Source organism: Tachypleus tridentatus, chromosome 3 (genome assembly GCF_004210375.1).
Source record: "Tachypleus tridentatus isolate NWPU-2018 chromosome 3, ASM421037v1, whole genome shotgun sequence".
In the NCBI taxonomy this organism is placed as follows: Eukaryota; Metazoa; Arthropoda; class Merostomata; order Xiphosura; family Limulidae; genus Tachypleus; species Tachypleus tridentatus.
The window spans coordinates 37,598,226-37,620,580 of NC_134827.1; the positions used below are offsets into that span (position 1 = coordinate 37,598,226).

General features: G+C 35.0%; 1 protein-coding gene across 1 annotated transcript in view; it reads left to right on the forward strand.

Annotated features, from left to right (window-relative positions):
• Positions 1-22,355, forward strand: part of LOC143245801 (intermembrane lipid transfer protein VPS13B-like) — a 136,346-nt gene that overhangs the window by 111,441 nt on the left and 2,550 nt on the right. Inside the window, 13 exon segments of the mRNA XM_076492054.1 lie at positions 192-351; positions 1,015-1,120; positions 4,020-4,184; positions 4,752-4,925; positions 6,923-7,060; positions 11,127-11,520; positions 13,282-14,424; positions 14,427-14,549; positions 14,797-14,973; positions 15,565-15,735; positions 19,570-19,746; positions 20,740-20,951; positions 22,206-22,355. Of these exon segments, the coding sequence (XP_076348169.1) occupies positions 192-351; positions 1,015-1,120; positions 4,020-4,184; positions 4,752-4,925; positions 6,923-7,060; positions 11,127-11,520; positions 13,282-14,424; positions 14,427-14,549; positions 14,797-14,973; positions 15,565-15,735; positions 19,570-19,746; positions 20,740-20,951; positions 22,206-22,355 (3,290 nt within the window).

Below are 22,355 nucleotides of genomic sequence, written 5' to 3' on the forward strand. Positions count from 1 at the left end.
TTTTCTGAATTTCTATGGTGTTTAGTAATTTTTCGTTTTAACCATTTTGAAACTTTCTTCCTTGTCTGTTATGTCAAAGAAGCAGAGTACCAACTATTAGTAGGTCTCAGTTACTCATATAACCAGGACTCTGTCATCATTACACCACAACAGTGAAATATGTCAATATAATGCATGTTCTGTTTTTATAGGTATGAAAATGTCATCACCACCCGTAGAGTTGTCTTACAGCTTAGCAGAGAAAGTTACAACAGAAAAATTACCCTCTAAGATAGAGATGGATGATCTGTGTCAGCGATGGATGGCCACTCAGCCATTTTGCTGGCCATTCGATGATTCCAGGGTTGAAAGGTGAATGAACATCAGCTGGGTTTTGAAGAAATTTGTAATGTCTAACATTATGGTAACTTTTAGGTTCATAAAGTATTTACATAAATAGATAACATGCTGACTCATGATTTATCAAGTAAAAATATCCAACTTTCTAACATGGTTATTTCATAGTTAACAGAGTTGCATATCCACCTTGCTAATGTTATGATCCTATAGTTAACAGGTTTGCATATCCACCTTGCTAATGTTATGATCCTATAGTTAACAGGGTTGCATATCCACCTTGCTAATGTTATGATCCTATAGTTAACAGGGTTGCATATCCACCTTGCTAATGTTATGATTCCATAGTTAACAGGAATGTATATCGATCTTTCCTAATGTGGCGATTCCATACTTAACAAGAATGTATATCGATCTTTCTAGCATGAAGACTCCATGGCTCACAGGACATCTTTTATAATGTGGATAATTATGTTTAAAATGAGGGACTGCTTTAGTACGTGAAGTCACATATAATGTGAAATATTGGAAACAAGGGATGATATGAAAAACAGTTTTATATTATTTATGGTTGTAGAATTGACAATTAAAATGCGTCAAAATCTATATTTTTGTTTTGGAACATAAACTAACAAAATGAACAGCAATGTATGAACTGTATTCTTCTGTTTTGTAAAGTCACGTGCACGAACTGAACTGTGAGGGTCTGCTACCATACATACCAGTTAATTGTGTTGGAAAATCAATTATACGTCCATCAGAAGTTCCGGACATTGAGCTTAACGTAAGTAAGAAAAAATGAAAAACTGTTTTCTTCTTTAGTTTGTTTAGTTTTCAGCTGTTTAAGTAAAGATTGTTGTGCCTCTAGTTTAGAGAATGTGAAATGTGAATATAAATGTTGCTCTCAATGTTTTATTAATGGAAATCATGTTCACATTTTCAAAATGTGCAACTCAGATAAGGTCAACATTAAAATTGGATCATGAAATCAGAAACTTAGAAACATTTTTACTCTTATATGAAATGTTCAGAACTAGTGTTTCTTGACATTTTACCATGTTGCTGTTTCCGGTGAAGAATCACATCCAAAAAGATACTTATTCAAGGGAGAAATTTGAGGCTAACTTTTCGATAGTAGAAACATGATTTTTAAAGAGAATCAATATCACTTTTCTCTTAATGGGTTTGTTTTCTTACACCTCTTTGAATTAAAATATCACCATGTTTTTAATGCAATCTCTGTTGTTGAAAACTGTAAAATTGACTCGGTGCTCTACCCATGTTAGCCACTACCTTACATGTGGATACTTCTGGAGAAATGTTTTATTTTTATTGACTTTTTTATTTTTTCAGGAGGAAGAGGTGCTAACTTTAGTCTCAACTTATTAGGAAACATGTTTAACAAGGATAGAATTAAACAGTATACCTTTATAGGATATGCTTTCCCTTAAGAACAGCTTTTTAGAATAAACATTTGGATGACCTGTAATGTTACAGTTTCTGATTGATCTGTCACAAAACAGATTTTGAGTGTATTTCACTGAGCTTATTCTGTAGTTCAAGGTTAAACCCATTTCTTGGTCACTTGATGTCCACAGTAACTTGAGGTCCTTGAATTTAATAAAGGTAATAATTTGTTCCTGATGAAATAAAAAAGACAATATTAAAGAAATGTTTCATTAGATAGGGCTAAGATAATTTCACCATGAAGGAACTGAAGTAAAAACTGTATTTAAATGACAGAAATAAAATTAGAAATGAAAAAAAAAATTGAATTTGAAGCATACTGTGCAAGATAAGCAGATAGAAAAAATATAACAAGGAATGGACGTGGTTAATATATTTACACATTCAAACACGAAATGAGAGAACCAAACATACATTTATTATACACATTTTGTTTTTGCATTGTCACTTCAAGTATTTGTGTTCCATGCGACAGTCACCAAGGAGTCATCAACACAGAAAGTCAAGTGAGGTACAATGTAACTATCCCATGAAACGTTAGATACGTTCCATGACTGGACAGTCAACAGAATGTAACGCCTTATGTCTGAAGTGGATTTAACCTTTACAAATTGGAACTTTAAAAAATTTCAAATATTTTGTGATTCAGATAGAATTTAGTAAACTGCAGGAGAGTAAGATATGCAGTAGTATTTGAATCCTTCGCCTGAAAACCTGAAATAAGATCACCATCATCTAGTGCCTTGTTTTGAAGCATAGGTGATCACATCCCTCCACCCAGACACTTGTGATTACATCAGTCATCCCGGTCATGTCCCTCCACCCAGACACTTGTGATTACATCAGTCATCCCAGTCGTGTCCTTTTACCCAGACACTTGGGATTACGTCAGTCATCCCAGTCGTGTCCCTCCACCCAGACACTTGTGATTACATCAGTCTTCCCGGTCGTGTCCCTTTACCTAGACACTTGTGGTTACATCAGTCTTCCCGGTCATGTCCCTTCACCCAGACACTTGTGATTACATCAGTCATCCCGGTCGTGTCCCTCCACCCAGACACTTGTGATTACATCAGTCATCCCGGTCGTGTCCCTCCACCCAGACACTTGTGATTACATCAGTCATCCCGTCGTGTCCTTCCACCCAGACACTTGTGATTACATCAGTCTTCCCGGTCATGTCCCTCCACCCAGACACTTGTGATTACATCAGTCATCCCGGTCGTGTCCCTCCACCCAGACACTTGTGATTACATCAGTCTTCCCGGTCGTGTCCCTCCACCCAGACACTTGTGATTACATCAGTCATCCCGGTCGTGTCCCTCCACCCAGACACTTGTGATTACATCAGTCATCCCGTCGTGTCCCTCCACCCAGACACTTGTGATTACATCAGTCATCCCGTCGTGTCCCTCCACCCAGACACTTGTGATTACATCAGTCTTCCCGGTCGTGTCCCTCCACCCAGACACTTGTGATTACATCAGTCATCCCGGTCGTGTCCCTCCACCCAGACACTTGTGATTACATCAGTCATCCCGGTCGTGTCCCTCCACCCAGACACTTGTGATTACATCCATCATTGTTTCTCTAAGTGGTCTAATTGTAAAACTGTCCTGGGTCTTCTCTCACTGTCTGCCTTTAGTTCTTTTCTCTACATATTTTCCATCCTCTTCACATGACCACAGAATGCTGCTCATCTTTTTCATACTTCTGTTATCGATGTTCAGAACTTCTCCACTGAAATAAGATGCTATAAAGCTTAGATTTCTAAAGGATGACTAGCATGAGGACAGTTGCATATAATAATTGTCTGGTTTTTAATTTTGAGTTAATTCATCCAAACTTTCTTCATACTCTAATCAATAGTAGTTCTATAACTTTCCAACAATTTGTTAAGAATATAAAGTAGAATAAAATAAATCCTTTATTCTACTTTGTGTTAAACTTACACTGTTGGGTCCATGAGACAGTCTATTGCTTAGCAGACTACTCATGGCTGTTAGTATATCTGTCAAAATGTGTCTTGGAATAAATATTTCTTTTAATTCTTCATGGTTTTTTACTTCAAAAGTCATTGGTAAAACTAATTGCTTAACATTTTAAAGGTAATGATAAATTTATATGTTTTTATCTGTGTAACTTGCTACCCTTTTTTTTTTCTTTCCTGATAATCATAGGTAATTATTCAGGAGAAACATGTGTTTTATTTTTAGGTGGAGTTATCCCAGAGGTGGCCTTACTGCAATACTGTGTTGGTTGATGTTAAACCATGGGCACTTCTGGTGAATCGGATTGGTGTTGATATCTATCTGGTGGAACAATCAGGGAAAGAGTGGAAAATTCTCTCTGGATCTGTGTTTGTACCTCCACCACACCAAGTTAGTGTGGTTTCTTCTCTGCTGTCTCTGGATTATAGTGTTGAAATTGTTCTTTACATGATTAATATGTTGTTACCATGTTTACATAAACAGCTTCCATCAAAGAAAGAAAGTTTAGGTTCATAGTTATATATTAACTTTACATGTTTGGTAATATATATACATAAACAGCTTCCATCAGAGTAAGAAATTTTAGGTTCATTATATATTAACTTTACATGTTTGGTAATATATGTACATAAACAGCTTCCATCAAAGTAAGAAAGTTTGGGTTTGTTATGTACTGACTTCACTTGTACATTAATGGATAAACCAAACTACATATACATTGTTACTCTTTCAGCTAATTATTATTAATGTTGGGTATTAATTTATGAAATGATAAAGTAATTATATGTATTATAGGATTAACTGTAAGTTATTGAGTCAGTGTTAACTGTTTCCAACTGAAATAACTTTAGTTTTCTCTGTCTACAGAACATTACATCAAATACTTAGAACTGTTAATGTTTTGGTAACAATATGGATTTATATTATACCAAATACTTAGAACTGTTAGTTTTTCAGGAACAGTTTTCTCTGGGTGTCCAGTGGCTTGGTGAACTGTATCTGTCCAAACCTCTTCTTTTATCCCAAGATGACTGGTCAGCACCAAGATACTGGCCTAAGGTTGAAGGTCGTGTCCCATTGGTTGGCCACACTCTTGTGTTCATCCAGATCATGACAGAGACAGGACTGAAGGTACAGTTATGTCTACGCGTGTGGAACACAGTTGTTGTTTCTGTGTTAGTAAGGAGAGTGGTAATTCAGATATAGTTGTTCAGTAACTTTTCTTCCAATAGCCCTTTATGTAAGTGCTTCATATGTCCGACTTACTTTGTACAAATTATCTGATAGTTCTTTAATTGCAATGATATTCTGTGATTTCATTTCTTAAAATAGCTTTCAAAATGTAAAGGTTTTTCGTTGCATTATTTGTTTAAAAGGTTAAAGCTGGTTTTGCAAAGAAATCAGTATTTATTTTGTCAGAGAACATTCTGGATGGTTATAACAAACACTTCATCGTCACATGTTTTTCATAACATCTAAGTTAGCATTATCTTCCAGATTCTTTGTGAAGGTTTTTTTATGTAAGTTAGCTCAGCCACAAGGCCAGGGGAGTCCACATGTTGCATTGTATGGAATAACTCAGTTTAAAGCTGTATAAAAGTCATGAGGAACCTAGAAGTAACAAGTGGAATTAATCACAATATTATGTTTCTCTCACTCTACGTTATCAATACAGTCATCTTTCACATTTTAAACGTGAACTTCAGACAAGGTAATACCTGGTCAAAGTACTAATAATCAATAAACTTAGAGGCTGACATTCATGACCGAATGCAACGTCTCTACCACATAATCCCAATATACCCAATGTTGACCAAAAAAAAAGGTAAAAAAAAACAAACCAGAAAACACAGAAACAGTTTCACTTCTTAAGACCTGTAAGAAGATATGTGTCAATCAAATCCCATATCAGTTGGTTGGCCTAGACATGAAATATTCATAAAAATCCCAGACTGTGCTTTGTTTGCTGAAAATATAAGCAAAAGACAGAAATTCCTAACTTGTCTATATCTTTGTTTGGGACCTGTAAAAAGGGGGGTTGTTTGATCTTTAACCCAATAAAATCCTTTAAAAGGCTTCTAGATATATTAGATGACAGAATAAGTCAGTGAAATTTCAAGTTAATTTGCCAAGAAATAAAGGAACAACACTTGATTGAAAAGTCTTTTGAAGAATAAGAAACAATAGAAAACCAGTATCTCTGTTGATACATGTTGAATCTGAAAATAATCATAACCAAAAAATGTAATAGAATCCATTAGTAATCAAAATCATGGACCAAAAACAACCTGGTGCTTTAATAGCTTAGAAAAATGTTTAAAAAGCCACTCATTAATTGTAGGATTGTTCAGTGATGTATTCTGTCTCATTTATCATTTAAAGTAACATCATGTTGTCAATTTGTTTATTTGCCCCTAATTTAGCAGCCATCCATTACGTTAGAACAAATCTCAAAATTATTTTACTTTATAGTGTAGGTAAACTATTTAGGTATAGAATTATCTCTTTCTTTGAGTTTTGAAACGTGAAGCTGATTTTAATTAATATTTCATATTTTTTACCAATACGTATATGTATGTGTACATTCCCAGTTCATTTCGTTACTACAGCTTAACATTTTTCAAAGCCATTCTCACATGTTTAAGTGACTCTAGCCTGTGTCTTGATGTATATAGGTTGCTTAATGTTCAGTTGCCTTGCAGTGTTACCTACCACCTGCCAACAGACTTCCCATGTACATACAAACATACTAAATGTGGCTGTAATTTTAAGATTGATCTATACAAGTTGGACAAATGAAGGAGCTCGACTTGTAATCTGAGGGTAACGGGTTTGAATCCCTGTCACTTCAAACACGCTCATCCTTTCAGTCGTGGGAGCATTATAATTATATGGTCAATCCCACTATTCATTGGTGAAAGAGTAGTCCAAGAGTTGGCTATAAATGGTGATGACTAGCTGCCTCCCCTTTAGTCTTACACTGCTAAATTAGGGACGGGCCAGCACAGATAGCGCTCGTGTAGCTTTGCGCGAAACTCAAAACCAAACAACCCATATTCAATGATAAATGTTTTTTAAATACTTTACAGATGTAAGATAAGTCAGAATGTTTTATTTTGTTCTTGCAGATTTGTCCTTTGTGTATTACATCAACGATTCATGAAGGAGTGAGAGTTATAGCTATGAATGCTGCCTGGTTTGTAAGCAACCAAACAGAGACTGACTTACTGATGATAACTTGCATGGTAGCCAGTTCCTCTACACAGGTAATACATGGAGAAATGTTTGTGTTTTTTTTGTTTGTGAAAGGGTTTCCTCAAACTTATGAGTAAAATAACAACCAACTTCGGAATTTAAACCAATTAATATAACTTTTCTGATGATGATGGTCATGTTTAACTGAGCTAAAACATGAAATAAAAACAATTTGAGATAAGTAATAAATTTTGCAACATTTTATACAAATGGTTGACAAAGTTTTTATTAGTAGAAATTAAATACAGGTTAATTGCTGCACAATCTCACTTTAATGTACCTTGCATGTATGTCATTATCTATGTATGTAACCAAAACTTGTGCACCATCTATTGAAATACACTGGAAACAAAATTCCATAAAGAATTCCACACTTTGGGTATTCAAGATTCAAGTAGTAAGAAAAATAACTTGTATGTTTAACAACCATTTATTTATATAGAACATAATTTTAAATAAAACATACCATTTCACAACAATAACATGTCTTCCACTGGGACTATACATAAGGTTTTGATTGTATCTTTATTGATGTAATTTTTTAAATGTTGTACTGAGAAACAGAAGTTCTTTAAACACTGTTTGTTTGCTTTCAATAAACATCTTTAATATATAAAACCTTCAGTGCTTATATTTTAGACTCTGTTCATTGAGTTGTTTTGATTCAGTAAGTTGCATTTGACTGAAAAAAACACCTTTCAAACACTTGACATAAAGTACTTCTCAGAAAAAAATCCTCTTAGTAAATTTGTCTAAACTTTTTTCAATTAGATTTTAATGCTACAATTATTAATTACTTGTACTAACAGCTGCCCACAAGGTGGTGTTTCTACTTGTAATAATAATGTATTAACAGAGTGTGTCATCAAATAATGTGTTGTCCTTTTGTATATAACATATTTGATTTAAAACTTGGTTTTGTCATTTTTAAGATATTTTGTGTATTTGTTGTTTCTAATAAATAGTTTAAACATCTAATTTATTGCATCTTTTCTTAGAGAGCTATGCTTTTGTGTTTCAATATTTTATGTACATAAAATCATTTTAACAAATTAAAGTTTGAAACGTATTCACAGTGGGATGACTGGTTTTCCCATTACAGAGCGATTCAGACTGTTTTGTGAGCCACCAACAGTGTTGTTGTCTTATTCAATGTTAGAATGTATTACAAAAGTTTATGAATGCTAAATGTTTTTTTCTCTACCTTTACTTTCTTTTGTATTTATGAAAAGCAAATGTCAGACCTTTTTACATTATTAATGTGTTACAAACAAAAGCTTGTTAGTTTGTTCTTAGGGTACATTTATGCAAGTATTATAGCTAGATTAAAGGTATTAAAAATCATAAGAAATGTGAACTTTCAACACCAAAAATTAGATTAGTTTCTTTCATTCCAGACGAGTGCAATTTTCTCCCTCAAGTAGCAAATGCTACAAAAATTATAGTTGAACAGTTACTGCTGCATGATACATTCACTTCCCATCTCTCACTCTGTACAAGTAAGAAAAGAAAGAGGTCGTAAAGCATTTGGAAATTTATAAACAACGGTAAATAAAAAAGAAGAGATCCGAGACCTTCCATGTTCGAGCACGACGACCAAACGCTGATACAGCAACGACACAAAAAAACTTTGGTTTTATGTACGATAACTAAAATTAATAAATATCTATCAACGAGAATTCCTTATTAAATTGTATACCAAGGGTGGCGAAACTTGCTTAACGTAAGAGCCACATACGATAAAGTTCAAATGTCTGAGTTTGATTTGTTTAGAATTTTGCCCAAAGCTACTCGAGGGCTATCTGCGCTAGCCATCCCTAATTTAGCAGTGTAAGACTAGAGGCAAGGCAGCTAGTCATCACCACCCACTGCCAACTCGTGGGCTACTCTTTTTACCAACGAATAGCGGAATTGACTGTCACATTATAATGCCCCCAGGCTGAACAGGTGAGCATGTTTAGTGTGACGGGGATTCAAACTCGAGACCCTCAGATTACGAGTCGAACGCGTTAAACCACATGGTCAGGCCGGGCACTTGTACATTACTTCCAGCTGGTTTAGGTGTGTTTTTCTTTGTAATTTTTCAAATTATTCATCATTTCTTGTTTTGACACAAACTTTGTTAGGAAAGGATAACCTGGACACTTTCTACTTGGGAAATGAATCACTAATGTTGACTAGAAACAATCATGCAGTCACCTATTTATTTGTTGTTAAATTATATAGTAGTCCCATACTGGTGTTATATATATCAAATAAATTAAATTATATAGTAGTCCCACACTGGTGTTATATATATCAAATAAATTATATTATATAGTAGTCCCACACTGGTGTTATATATATCAAATAAATTATATTATATAGTAGTCCCACACTGGTATTATGTATATCAAATAAATTATATTATATAGTAGTCCCACACTGGTGTTATATATATCAAATAAATTAAATTATATAGTAGTCCCACACTGGTGTTATATATATATCAAATAAATTAAATTATATAGTAGTCCCACACTGGTGTTATATATATCAAATAAATTAAATTTTATAGTAGTCCCACACTGGTATTATGTATATCAAATAAATTATATTATATAGTAGTCCCACACTGGTGTTATATATATCAAATAAATTAAATTATATAGTAGTCCCACACTGGTGTTATATATATCAAATAAATTAAATTATATAGTAGTCCCACACTGGTGTTATATATATCAAATAAATTAAATTATATAGTAGTCCCACACTGGTGTTATATATATCAAATAAATTAAATTATATAATAGTCCCACACTGGTGTTATATATATCAAATAAATTAAATTATATAGTAGTCCCACACTGGTGTTATGTATATCAAATAAATTAAATTATATAATAGTCCCACACTGGTGTTATATATATCAAATAAATTATATTATACAGTAGTACCACACTGGTGTTATATATATCAAATAAATTAAATTATATAGTAGTCCCACACTGGTGTTATATATATCAAATAAATTAAATTATATAGTAGTCCCACACTGGTGTGATATATATCATAAATTAAATTATATAGTAGTCCCACACTGGTGTTATATATATCAAATAAATTAAATTATATAGTAGTCCCACACTGGTGTTATATATATCAAATAAATTAAATTATATAGTAGTCCCACACTGGTGTTATATATATCAAATAAATTATATAATAGTCCCACACTGGTGTTATATATATCAAATAAATTAAATTATATAGTAGTCCCACACTGGTGTTATATCAAATAAATTAAATTATATAGTAGTCCCACACTGGTGTTATATATATCAAATAAATTAAATTATATAGTAGTCCCACACTGGTGTTATATATATCAAATAAATTAAATTATATAGTAGTCCCACACTGGTGTTATATATATCAAATAAATTAAATTATATAGTAGTCCCACACTTGTGTTATATATATCAAATAAATTATATAATAGTCCCACACTGGTGTTATATATATCAAATAAATTAAATTATATAGTAGTCCCACACTGGTGTTATATATATCAAATAAATTAAATTATATAGTAGTCCCACACTGGTGTTATATATATCAAATAAATTAAATTATATAGTAGTCCCACACTGGTATTATGTATATCAAATAAATTAAATTATATAGTAGTCCCACACTGGTATTATGTATATCAAATAAATTAAATTGTATAGTAGTCCCACACTGGTGTTATATATATCAAATAAATTGACAATTAAATCACAAAAATGTGTCTTATTGAAAATGGTAATAATTTTATATATATATGTACATTGTTTGGTTAGGATAAACATCAAACAAATTTTAACCACCAGGATGGTTTGTGTAGTTACTAAACATAAATGAAACTTGTGTTTACAACTCAGAAAACATTTTATTAAGAGGTATAAATTTGTTCATAAGAAGACATCAACAAGATGCCTTTGTTAAACATTAAGTAATCTGTGGTCACGTTACATCTTAAGTTCATGCTGTAGTTCATATATGTATTCCTGTGTCTAAATAAATTACACGTTACATGTGAATTTGTTACAGATCAAACTGTTTTCAAGGAAACAGAAACCAAAATCTCTCAAGTTGAAGGCAGCTCCAAAAAACAACAGACTCCAGCCTGTGCTGTTCTGGGACTTGACTTCACCTGTTAGCCACGATTCAGAATACCAGCAGTATGTGTGTTTGGCACAGAAGTCAAGTGATGAGCCAGTTTGGAGTCATCCAGTGTGTGTAACAATGTCTGTTCCTGACTCTCGTCTCACTGTTTCTGTTCCCGAAATCAACGGAACTACTAAGCCCTACCTTGTCATGATCCACAAGAAGGATGGGCTGACCTATCTCATAACAAAAACTGACCCCTGTCCAGTAATGAAACTGTACAACAATACAAAGTACATTTTGCTGTATGGACAACGTTGTTGCAGCAAAGAAGGAGGTTTATCTACAACCATCTATATTTGTTACAAGTGAAATTTGGTTCAATACCTGATGAACCCAAGTTTTTAAAACATCAGAACCAGCTCATAGTAATTCTTAAATACGACACATTAATTAAAAGCTGAGAACTTGTACCCAGAAACCATTTATAGCCTAAAGAAAAAAAATAAAATGTAATAAATTGTAAAATAAGTTCAGATATTAAAGCGAGTACATTACAACAACTTAAATCAATTTATTTCATTTTTGAGTGCAACGATGTGATAAGAGTGAATTAAGTAAAGCATAAAACTGTAATTGTTTTTCTATTATTTTTTTCCATGGCTTGTGTTTCCTTATTATTGACAACATGTGATCAGATCTCTAATAACTTTCCTCAAACTGTACTGTTATATGCAGAAGCTTTTCCTCAGGTTCCACTGTTGTATGGACATAATGCTAAAGGACAGCAAGGGGCCTTTTGATCCTTCTAGGCTATCCTATCCTATCCACTAAATTATATGAAACCCTTAAATTATACTCAAAGCCAGCCTTTATTAGGAACTGGAAAAAGGTCTTCCTCAGGTTTCATTGTTATGTGAAGGCTTTCCTTGTACCATACTGTTATATGAAGGTCTTTCTTGTATCATACTGTTATATGAAGGCTTTCTACAGATCCTGTTATGTAAAGGCCTTGTTTGTATCATACTGTCATATGAAGACTTTCCTCAGATCCTGCTGTTATGTGAAGGTCTTTGTATATTATGCTGTTATGTAAAGGCCTTCCTCAGACTGTACTATCATATAAAGAAATATTTGATTCTACTGTAATATAAAGAATTAATCTTGGTGATTATAAAATTGGGAGCAGGACTCTTTTATTTTTAACTTGACTTAACTTTGTAATCTTTCTTAATATTTCCATTCTATGATACAACTTCAAAATGCCAAGTGCAAGTTCACATGGTACTTAGGAGTCCACAGAGAAATTATAACCACAATATTACTTTGAAGTCCTCTCAGAGAAAACTATGGGTTATTTAAGAGCTGACACAGTAGTTCAGGTTTAAATTATCTGATTGTTTTGATGAAAATTAGTTTATTGAGACGTATTCAATAACAACAAAGAATGGCTGATATGGATCAAAATGTTGAAAGTTTTGAGTTGTGATGTTACTGTTAACATTTCATACATTCATGTGTAGACATGTTATAAAGTGACAGTCAGTCCCATTAGTTGGTTCAAAGAACCATGTGAAACCCCTGCAGCAGAAACTGTTACTTTCTGTGTTGGTTGAAACTTAGTGATGGCTATACGTGAATCCATAGAGTCTCTGTGATCTCACAATTTATTCTATGAATGAACCATTGAGATTCAAAGTTCTATTCTGAAGTTGCAACAGAGAATCTGTTTGTTCTATGAATGAGCAAGCTGCTGTTGAGCTTGAAAGTTCTGTTCCCAAGGTGCAACAGAGAATCTACATCAGTAAACTTTACTGAAGTAAACAGTAATTCTAGTTAGTGCAGATGAACAGTTTCCACTGAACTATATAACAAACTGATTCTTGTAAAGATCTCTTTCAACCATTCTCGTAAGGAAATCTGCACCAGCAAATGTTGTCTGTAAACCAGTGAAAGTATTTGAAATTTGTTACAGAATCTAAAATGAATAACTTTTATAAATTGTTTATTAACCATTATCAATGAGAAATGTTTATTTTGTTCTAATTAGATACCAGTGTTTAGGTAGGCTATTCTTATCCAGTTATTTCTTTTTCAGGTTATATTGTTGAAGAAGAAAGAACAGGACAGAAGCAGTTTCCATCTGTTGGTCCGGGGTGTTCTGCCCATTATACGCCCCCGTCTTTATCTTCTTCTTACCCTAACTCCCCAGACCTTCTTCCCAGTATTTGTCTAGCTAAGCAGGTTGAAAATACTGATCAACAATATGAATCAGTGAAAATTTGGAGCTGTGGGATAAACCTCGTGTCGGAAGGTGACCAGTTTGTAAACATTCCTGATGCTTGTGATATCCGTATTCACAAAGAAAGAGTTTCTAACACAATTTTACTTTTCATTGAACCAGCCAACAGGGTAGAGATTTCAGCTAAGGAAATAAGAAGTCGTATAGGTGTGCCCCATGGTGCTCGACCTAAAAGGTCCATTTCAGTTCCTGAAGACAATAAAGAAGCTAAGTTTGTTGTACAAGAAGATAAAGATTCTGTACAGACTACATCACTTAACCCTGCCAGAGTGCTGCCTGCAGAACACACTTTACAGTACCTTTCTCTCAAGTTATCCCATGTGTCGCTTATTGTATGCGATGATCTTAACGCACATCAACCACACCAACAGAATGAAGTGCTGAGAGTCAACCTGGATCAACTACTGATATTTCTGAGGCCTGGAGCTTCTGAAATATTGACATCTTCCCCATCTTGTTACTCTCAGATCGTACAGGAAGTTAAATTTCACGTGGGAAGTATTCAGGTGGACAACCAACTGGAAGAACAAGGAGGAAATGGTTATGATTTTCCTGTTGCTATTCTTCCATCAGGAAATGACCCAGCAACCAAGGATAACCTTCAGCATGACTCGTCCCAGTCACTTCTAAAGGTTGATGTTGTTCTGGAGTATTCTGAAGAAAACCATCCTCATGGTACTTCCATTACCAGCCTGTCAATGTCCCTGACCCCAGTATCTGTTTATTTGGAAGACACTTTTTTTTATAAGCTCTTTAAGCTTCTGCCTACTTTTAAGCCATCATTGATCCATCGTAAAATAGTTCTGCAGTCTAGAGAACAACTTCTTCCTGCAGAAGTTTCCATGGCAGCTACGTCCCTTTCTAAACCCATCCACATTCATCAGTTTCACATTCATCCAGTATCCTTAATGTTGAGTCTTCGAGCTTCTCTGAAGCTGTACTCTCTCTCGACCACACACCACTGCACTTCCACAGCTTTCAGAGGAGTAATTTCTTTAGCAGTAGCTACAGACTTGGCCACATGCTCACCATGCATTACTTGTCTGCTGCTTTACTGAGAGCAGGTGAGTCATAAGTTCTATATGGTGTGTAATGAAAACTTGTTATTTTCTACAATATTGGTATAATAATTAATCAACTTTTACACTTTAGTTAGAAGCTAGTAGCTTTTTATTATAAACACTTTGTTTTTATTTTCTTATTGGCTGATTAGAACACACTAACAGCTAAAATTATTAAAATCTGTTGCAAATGAAATACTTAAAATCAGTGTTACATCTTGTAATATTTAATTTCTCATTATTATTGCAGGATGGGTTTTGGGTTCCATGGATCTCTTAGCCAACCCAGCGGGGTTTGCCCGTGCGGTGAGTCGAGGCCTCACAGACTTTGTGTTGATGCCATATCGCGGGCTTCTGCGTGGTCCTTGGGCATTTGTTACCGGAGTGTCTGATGGGGCAACCTCTATGATAAGACAGATAACTTCTGGTAGAGTTGAGAATTAGTTTTAAGGTTTGAGAAATCAAACATTATCACACATTTATGTACAAGTTATTGTGTTGTGATAGGCCCATTAGATCAATGTGTATTTAATCTGTTGAGTTCTAGTAGGACTGTTAGGTCCCACTATACACTACATTTGAGTTATCAGTTTTTAAGTTATTATATTCTGATAAGGTTATGATACCATTAGTGCTGTGTTTTGTTTGTGTCATGTTAATCTTTGGAAGTAAGTAAACAGAAGGTCTTGTTGTAATACATTCTTTAGCGAATGTACATTGTTTAAAATTTAATTTCGCATGATTCAGTGCTCTTCAAGAATTGTTGTCTCCACGGCGTTCCTCAAACCTACTCATGAAGACAGTACACATCTCCTTCAAAAGGATATTCCTTTTCCTTCAGTCAATCAAAAGCCAGTTTCTAACTTCAGTGGAGTCGCGTATGATCTTGGTACACTTTTTTGAGAGATTAGTTAGATTAGTTTATAATAACTATGAATTTACAGATATATATTCTTTTTTAGATTGATAACTAAAAGTAGGATAGGTGAATTAATCATTCATTATTGTTTTCTCGTAGGTGCTTTGCTTTCAGTGACCAACTGGGCAGGTAGTGTATCCAGAAATATGGATAGGCTTTCCATGGATACTGACCACTGGACACGACAGGAAACTTTAAGAAGACACCACCCCTCTGGTCTTGTTTCTGGTCTTTCTCAGGGTCTCAGTGGTTTTGGTATCAGTCTCTTGGGTAAGATTTTAGTTTTCTCTCACAGATTTAATGGAATATATTTGAGGACTTTGTTAGGTAATAATCCTTTAGGAGTTATTTTTCAGATCCATTTGTTGTTGTTATCCTGCAATTTCGATCTAATTGTTGGTAAATTTTCTCAAGAGTTTCATTAATTTCACTCTCTTCCTTATAGCCAAATCTGATTTTGTATAATTTTATTGTATAAATATATTCACCTTATTAGCTATACATTGTTTAACCATTAGTTAAATACCTCAGGTTTAACAAGATAATCAACTTGTTTGTTAATTTCCTTTCTTCCAAAAAATAAAACATGATTTAAAGAAGCTGGCGTTATCAGTGACGACCGTGTATCTCAAACCAAACAAAGCCGGTGAACATGTTAGTGTCACTTGTATAAAAACAGGTTGTTGTTATGGATTACAGAAGCTTCTTTGTCTCAGTCATGAATCTTATAACTGTGCTAGTGTCTCACTCATGATTCCTATATAGTGTATAATAGTGTCTCAGTCATAATTTCTACATGTATAATAGTGTCTCAGTCGTGATTACTACATGCATAAGTGTCTCAGTCATGATTCCTACGTGTATAATGGTGTCTCAGTCATGATAAAAGGAAGATTTTACAGCAATTAAAAATAATGCAAAAGCAGTAAATGATTCTTAACTAGTAGTTATAACATTCTCAATAGTTACACCATAGCAAGTGTTTTTGTTGTAATTGATACAAATCTATTTAACTACAGGCAACTTTCAGTGATCTTTCAGGTTTTACAATATTTTTTAATCTTTTCCAGCTTGTAATTTTGAAAATCATTCCTAGAATCTAAATAATCTTGATTTTAATGTGTTTGTTTTTTTTGGGAAAGTAAGGTACATTTATCATGGAGCTGTGGCAAGGTTTAATATGAATCTCATATACTACATTATGAGTGATTTCCTGTATTATCTAACAGGGTTTGAAATGGTGATCATTACTTCTGTAACTGGTCACAGACTGTTGGTGTGTTGTTTGTTTTCTTACTGACTTATCATCTTCACAATTCTTCCTAATTTTGTATTAATGTTTACAACCCTCGGTGTGGATTGCTGTACGTAGTGAGGGGGACCTCCCAGGGATGGTTCTGTTCTTTCAGTTTACCTCCTCTGGGATCTAAACATCCACCCACATGTTTACCGTGCATGGTGACCCATGAAGAGGAAGAGAGGATCCTGGTGGTTCAGGGGTCCAACCCCAGTAAACCACTTTGGCCTTGAATTCCCGTAGACGAGCAGCCAGGGGTGCCCCCCCCTAGGTTCAATCAGCTGGTACACTTGGGCTAGGGTCAACAGATGTTGTGGACATTATCTGATGCTGGTGTTGGAGTATAGTGCTTACAAAACCCTGGAGTTGCTGCAGTGTCCTTGTTTGGCATTGTAGAGCTCCATGGTGGGTGGGGTCAGTGGGAACTAAAATATTCTTTTTTTATATTATGGATCCTCCAAATAAAAACATAAATAAAATAGTGAAAAAAAAACAGTCCATATTAAACAACCACATCTTGAAGATTTTGAGCAGCAGTCTTCAACATCTATAACAACTGTACCTCATTTTTGTATACTGCATTCTCTTTCAGACAAACCTTTAGGACAGATGTCTCCCTTTTTCATTCAGAAGGGACTAGAAGGACTTGCTGGCTCTCCAAAGTCAGTGAAGAAGCTTCAATCTGGTAACATATTGGTGGAAACATCCACATCTTAACACAGTGAACTCCTCTTGCATTCAAAGCCAATTGGGGATATATCTATCGAGGTTATGCCTCATGCTACTTTGAATTTATCGTGAGGAGTTATTGTTGAGAGGGATTTGAAGAACATCCCAGAGTTAGAGATTCTCGCTGGTCTCTCCACTCACAAAGATGGAATTATGGTACCAACCAATGTCCCCATTCTCACATTTACATCACCACATCCACCTGCCACCATCGAGGCAGCTTATCTTAATTGCAAGATACAGCCATACATTCCAAACCCTCTCTGATGTTTCCAGTGTCAGCGGTTTGGTCACTCGAAGACATCATGTTGTGGTTTCTTGACATGTGCTTGTTGCAGTGGCAAGGATCATGATGCCTATCAGTGTAAAACTGACCCTCATTGCATCAATTGCAACAACTCTCACCCGTTTTACTTTCATTCTTGCCCTAAATGGTTGGAAGAAAAAGAGGTGCAGCATTTGAAAATGATTTATAACATTACTTAAATCTTGAAATTTCAGTTGATGTCCACCACTTCATCTCGGACATATGGTGCTGCATTTCGTTCCACTACTACAGTGGGAGTGCAGGCGGATCTGTCTGTGCCTCTAAAAGAATTATTCTCAAACCAAATAAAAAGTCTATTGACCTCCATGGTTAAAAAAGTTTATGAATCAACTTCAACACCTATCTCTGTCCCTTACATACATTCCAACAAACCCCAAGATCGACATCCTTTGGTTCTGAGTTCTGGCATTTCCTCAGATACATCTTCTTCTTCCACTCCAAGATGCAAAACAATCATTCGTTCACGTCTTCAGTCACTGGAATCCTCTTCCAACAACAAAGACCTGCCCAATCCACCTAGGGCAGGATCCATGGAGGTTGAGAGATCTCCCTTGAATAAAACAATAAAAAAAAAATATGTGGTCATAAACAGAAGGGTTCTCCACCCAATTTGCCAACATATGAATAAAAATGGTCACCTTGATACAATAGAACTGTCAAGGTTTACGTTCTACTCTGGATGACATCAAAACACTGATTGCTTGCTACCATCCTGTATGACTTTCCTCACAGGAAACATTTCTGAAACCTGCCGATACAGTCACCTTTCGACAGTTTTCTTTGTACAGAAATGACATGCTGTGTAATGGACGAGTGCATGGAGGGGTGGCACTGTTAATTGATCAACATGTGCTTATGAGCTGTCTCTGTAAGACCCTAGAGAAGATGGTTAATGCTCATCTTGTTTGGTTCCTCGAACCACCTGATTCGACTTGAAATGTCAATCAGAGAAGCCTTTCTGAAAGGACAACATGGAGGTATGGTATTTTGCAAGATGTCCATATATATGGGTTACGTGGCAATTTGCCCATTTTTATTAGAAATTTTTTAATGGACAGAAGATTCCAAGTTTGTGTGGGTTCGATACTTTCCCATTCTTTTCTACAGGAACTTGGAGTCCCTCAAGGCTGTGTTTTGAGTATCACATTTTTCAGTATAAAGATTGATGGCATTACTGAACAACTCCCTCTTACTGTTGCAAACGGGCTCTATGTCGACGACTTTCACACATCATGTCAGTCGTCGAACATGAGGTATATTAAGCGGCAGCTACAGACTGCCCTCAGTCCTTTACTGAAGTGGACCACAGCAAACGGTTTTAACTTCTCTCTCTCTAAAACTGTTTGCATATTCTTTTGTCAACAAAAGGGTGTTCACCCTGATCCTGAACTCTGTATCAGTTAAGTTGTTGTACCAGAGACAGTTTCTGAGGCTTATCTTTGACCATAAGCTGACCTTTATACCACACATCAAGGAGCTACGGGTCAAATGTACAAGAGCACTGAACATCCTTTGCATCATCTCTTCCACCACTTGGGTAGCAGATCAATGTTAAAGATATATCGTGCTTTTATTCAATTGAAACTAGACTATGGATCACTGTTTTTTCCAAGTTTTTAGGGTCATCTTGTCATAGGTTACAGATTTGTTTTCCAGGTGCCGTGTGGCTTACATATATCACAGGTTACAATTTTGTTTTCCAGGTGCTGTGTGGCCTACATATGTCACAGGTTACACTTTTGTTTTCCAGGTGCTGTAGCAGGTGTCATTGATCAGCCCCTTCAAGCACTTGTTTCTCCAGACCTTGAAACAAACTCACCAGTTAGAGTTGCAAGTGGAGTCGTCACAGGTGTTGGGAAAGGTCTTGTTGGAGTAGTTACAAAACCTATAGGTGGTGCTGCAGAGCTTGTGTCCCAGGCCGGACAAGGTAAATATGTCTGTATGATTAGATTTTTTTTTCTTCTAGCACTATGAATGTTATTAAAATGCATAATTCTTATTATGGATACTTAACATATATATTGAAGTTAAAATGTAACGGTCAATCCCACTATTCGTTGGTAAAAGAGTAGCCCAAGAGTTGGCGGTGGGTGGTGATGACTAGCTGCCTTCCCTCTAGTCTTACACTGCTAAATTAGGGACGGCTAGCACAGATAGCCCTCATGTAGATATGCGTGAAATTCCCAAACAAAAAAGCAAAACACCATATTTCTTTATTATACTTCTGAAAAACTCAAGTTATTAATAAGTTTTTATATAATCATAATTTCATGTTTTTATTACTTAACGTAACATGTTCCTCGTTTTCAGTTAGACCAGGGTGCCCATTATCAAGTGATGTTACTACTTACAACATTTAAGGGTTAAAGGTGGATAACCTATCATTCAATATCACACATTGCTCAAACCTACAAGATGATTCAGCAATGTCTTGTTCTGTGTATGAGTTAAGAGCTATATTATAATTGAAGTCTATCAGTGGGTACTTCTCTAAATGTCATGTAACCATTTTAAAAACACACTATTTTTGTAATACAAGAAATAGTATTTATAAACTACAAACAATAATTAGTGACAGTTATGTATAGTTTGTAATACTTATAAAAATTACACACAGTTCATTTTAAATATTATTAAAATAATTATGGCACTAATTAAACTTTCCTATTTCTCACAGTTGTGTTTAAATAGCAATATAACTAAAGTTATGGTCCATAGGTACTTTAACATTTTTGGTGCCCATGTCTTAAACAGTATTTTTAGGTTGTTTCGTTTCGTTTTTTTTCAACTAGTATGAATTTATGTATATTTTCACCAGTTAGATGAAAGCCCGTAGTAACTGAAAGATTTACATTTTTAGTAGAGAACTTGTGACTTGTTTATTTTGGAACTCCTATTTATTTAAGTGTTTCTTCTTCAGGACTGCTGGAAGGAGCAGGCTGGGGAAGAAAACTAGTCCGGAAGTACAGTCCAGTAACAGTGTTGTGCAGAGACAGACACAACAGTCATTTGAAACTTGCATGGAAAGTTCTGCAAGGGCTGGGTAGAGATAAAGTGGTTCTGTGTGTGGAAGCAACTCACCTAAACCATTCTGGCAGTTACATCTCTGATGTGCTGGTTCTAACGTCCGAGGTAAGTGAGGGGACCACAATTACAAGAAGTAATATCAACGGTTAGTTTATTCGACAAATAAAAATGTATATCCCAACTTTGTGAGCGACATCATTTCAACAGGTTCTAACATCTTGGTTAAGTTGAACTCACAGAAGTAAATCGTGCAATAAGAACAGCTACTTTATTGGTTCCATCGTTGATCTAAGAGACGAATCTGAAGTGATGTCGACTTTCACCATTATCCACTTGCTGTTAATTGTTGACCTTTACACAAATGAAAGTGTAAACTGCCATTTCTTTGTGATTTTTAACTAACACTGATATGTCAAACAGAGAATACATACAACTGCAACGGTCACTTGCAAACTCTCTTTCTCAACCTGAAGATGACCTAGGAAGGTGGAAACCTTGTTCTCTCCTTATCAATAAAAGTGTTATACCCATACCAGCTGTTCTGATATATAAAATACATACAGAACTTCAGGTTAACAACATAAGATAATTTTTGAAGACATCATAGGCTTTGGAGTATTAACCAAGTCTTACTAATATTTTGTTTCACAACATTTTGTCTTCCATGCCCCCTCAATAAATATATTTTCTTGTGTCATACTCTTTTCTTTTAAAATCGTTAAAAAGCAAGTTGTTGTGTTGTAATTATGTATTGTTTTCATTAATAAAAGATATTAAAATGCTTCATTTTATATTATTTCACGACTGACACAGGCCCAGCATGGCCAGGTGGTTACGGCACTCGACTCGTAATCTGAGTGGTGATGACTAGCTGCGTTCCTTCTAGTAGCTTTGCGTAAAATTCAAAAACAAAACAAACTATTGGCACACTCATGCTCTCCTCCCCAAGCAATAATTTTCGCTTTTATATAGTACGTTAAATATAATTAAAATTAAGCATTCAAAGAGCATTGACAGTTTCCCAAACTTTGGCTTTGAAACATAATTTTGTGTGCCCCACTAGTGTGTTACACAGTCCATAACTGAAAGTTGGTTTTGACCCTCCAGTGAAGTGCATAGCAATTAACATTTATTAATATTTTCTTGGACTCGTATTTTTCCCGTTTCTTCACAGAATGTAGGGTTATAATTTAAGCTTTGAGCTAAACACTCTGTCGTTGATTTGCTGACTTAACAAACAACAACTGAAATATCTTGTTTATATTATGTTTATCTTGTTTAATGGTTCTTGGATTAACAAGAGGTCACCATGAATCTAATATATAAAGGTATCAACTATTCCCTGATTATTTCCACTAGGTTTTGTGCGTAATAAACAAAGAAGAAGACACACAACAACAGACCTTTGCCATAACGGAAGTGGAGTGTCGTGGGTCAGTTGGTGATCTGAGTGCAATATACCTCGCGTTACGTGAAAAGATCGGGAAACTTCCACCTGAAATGAAGGCT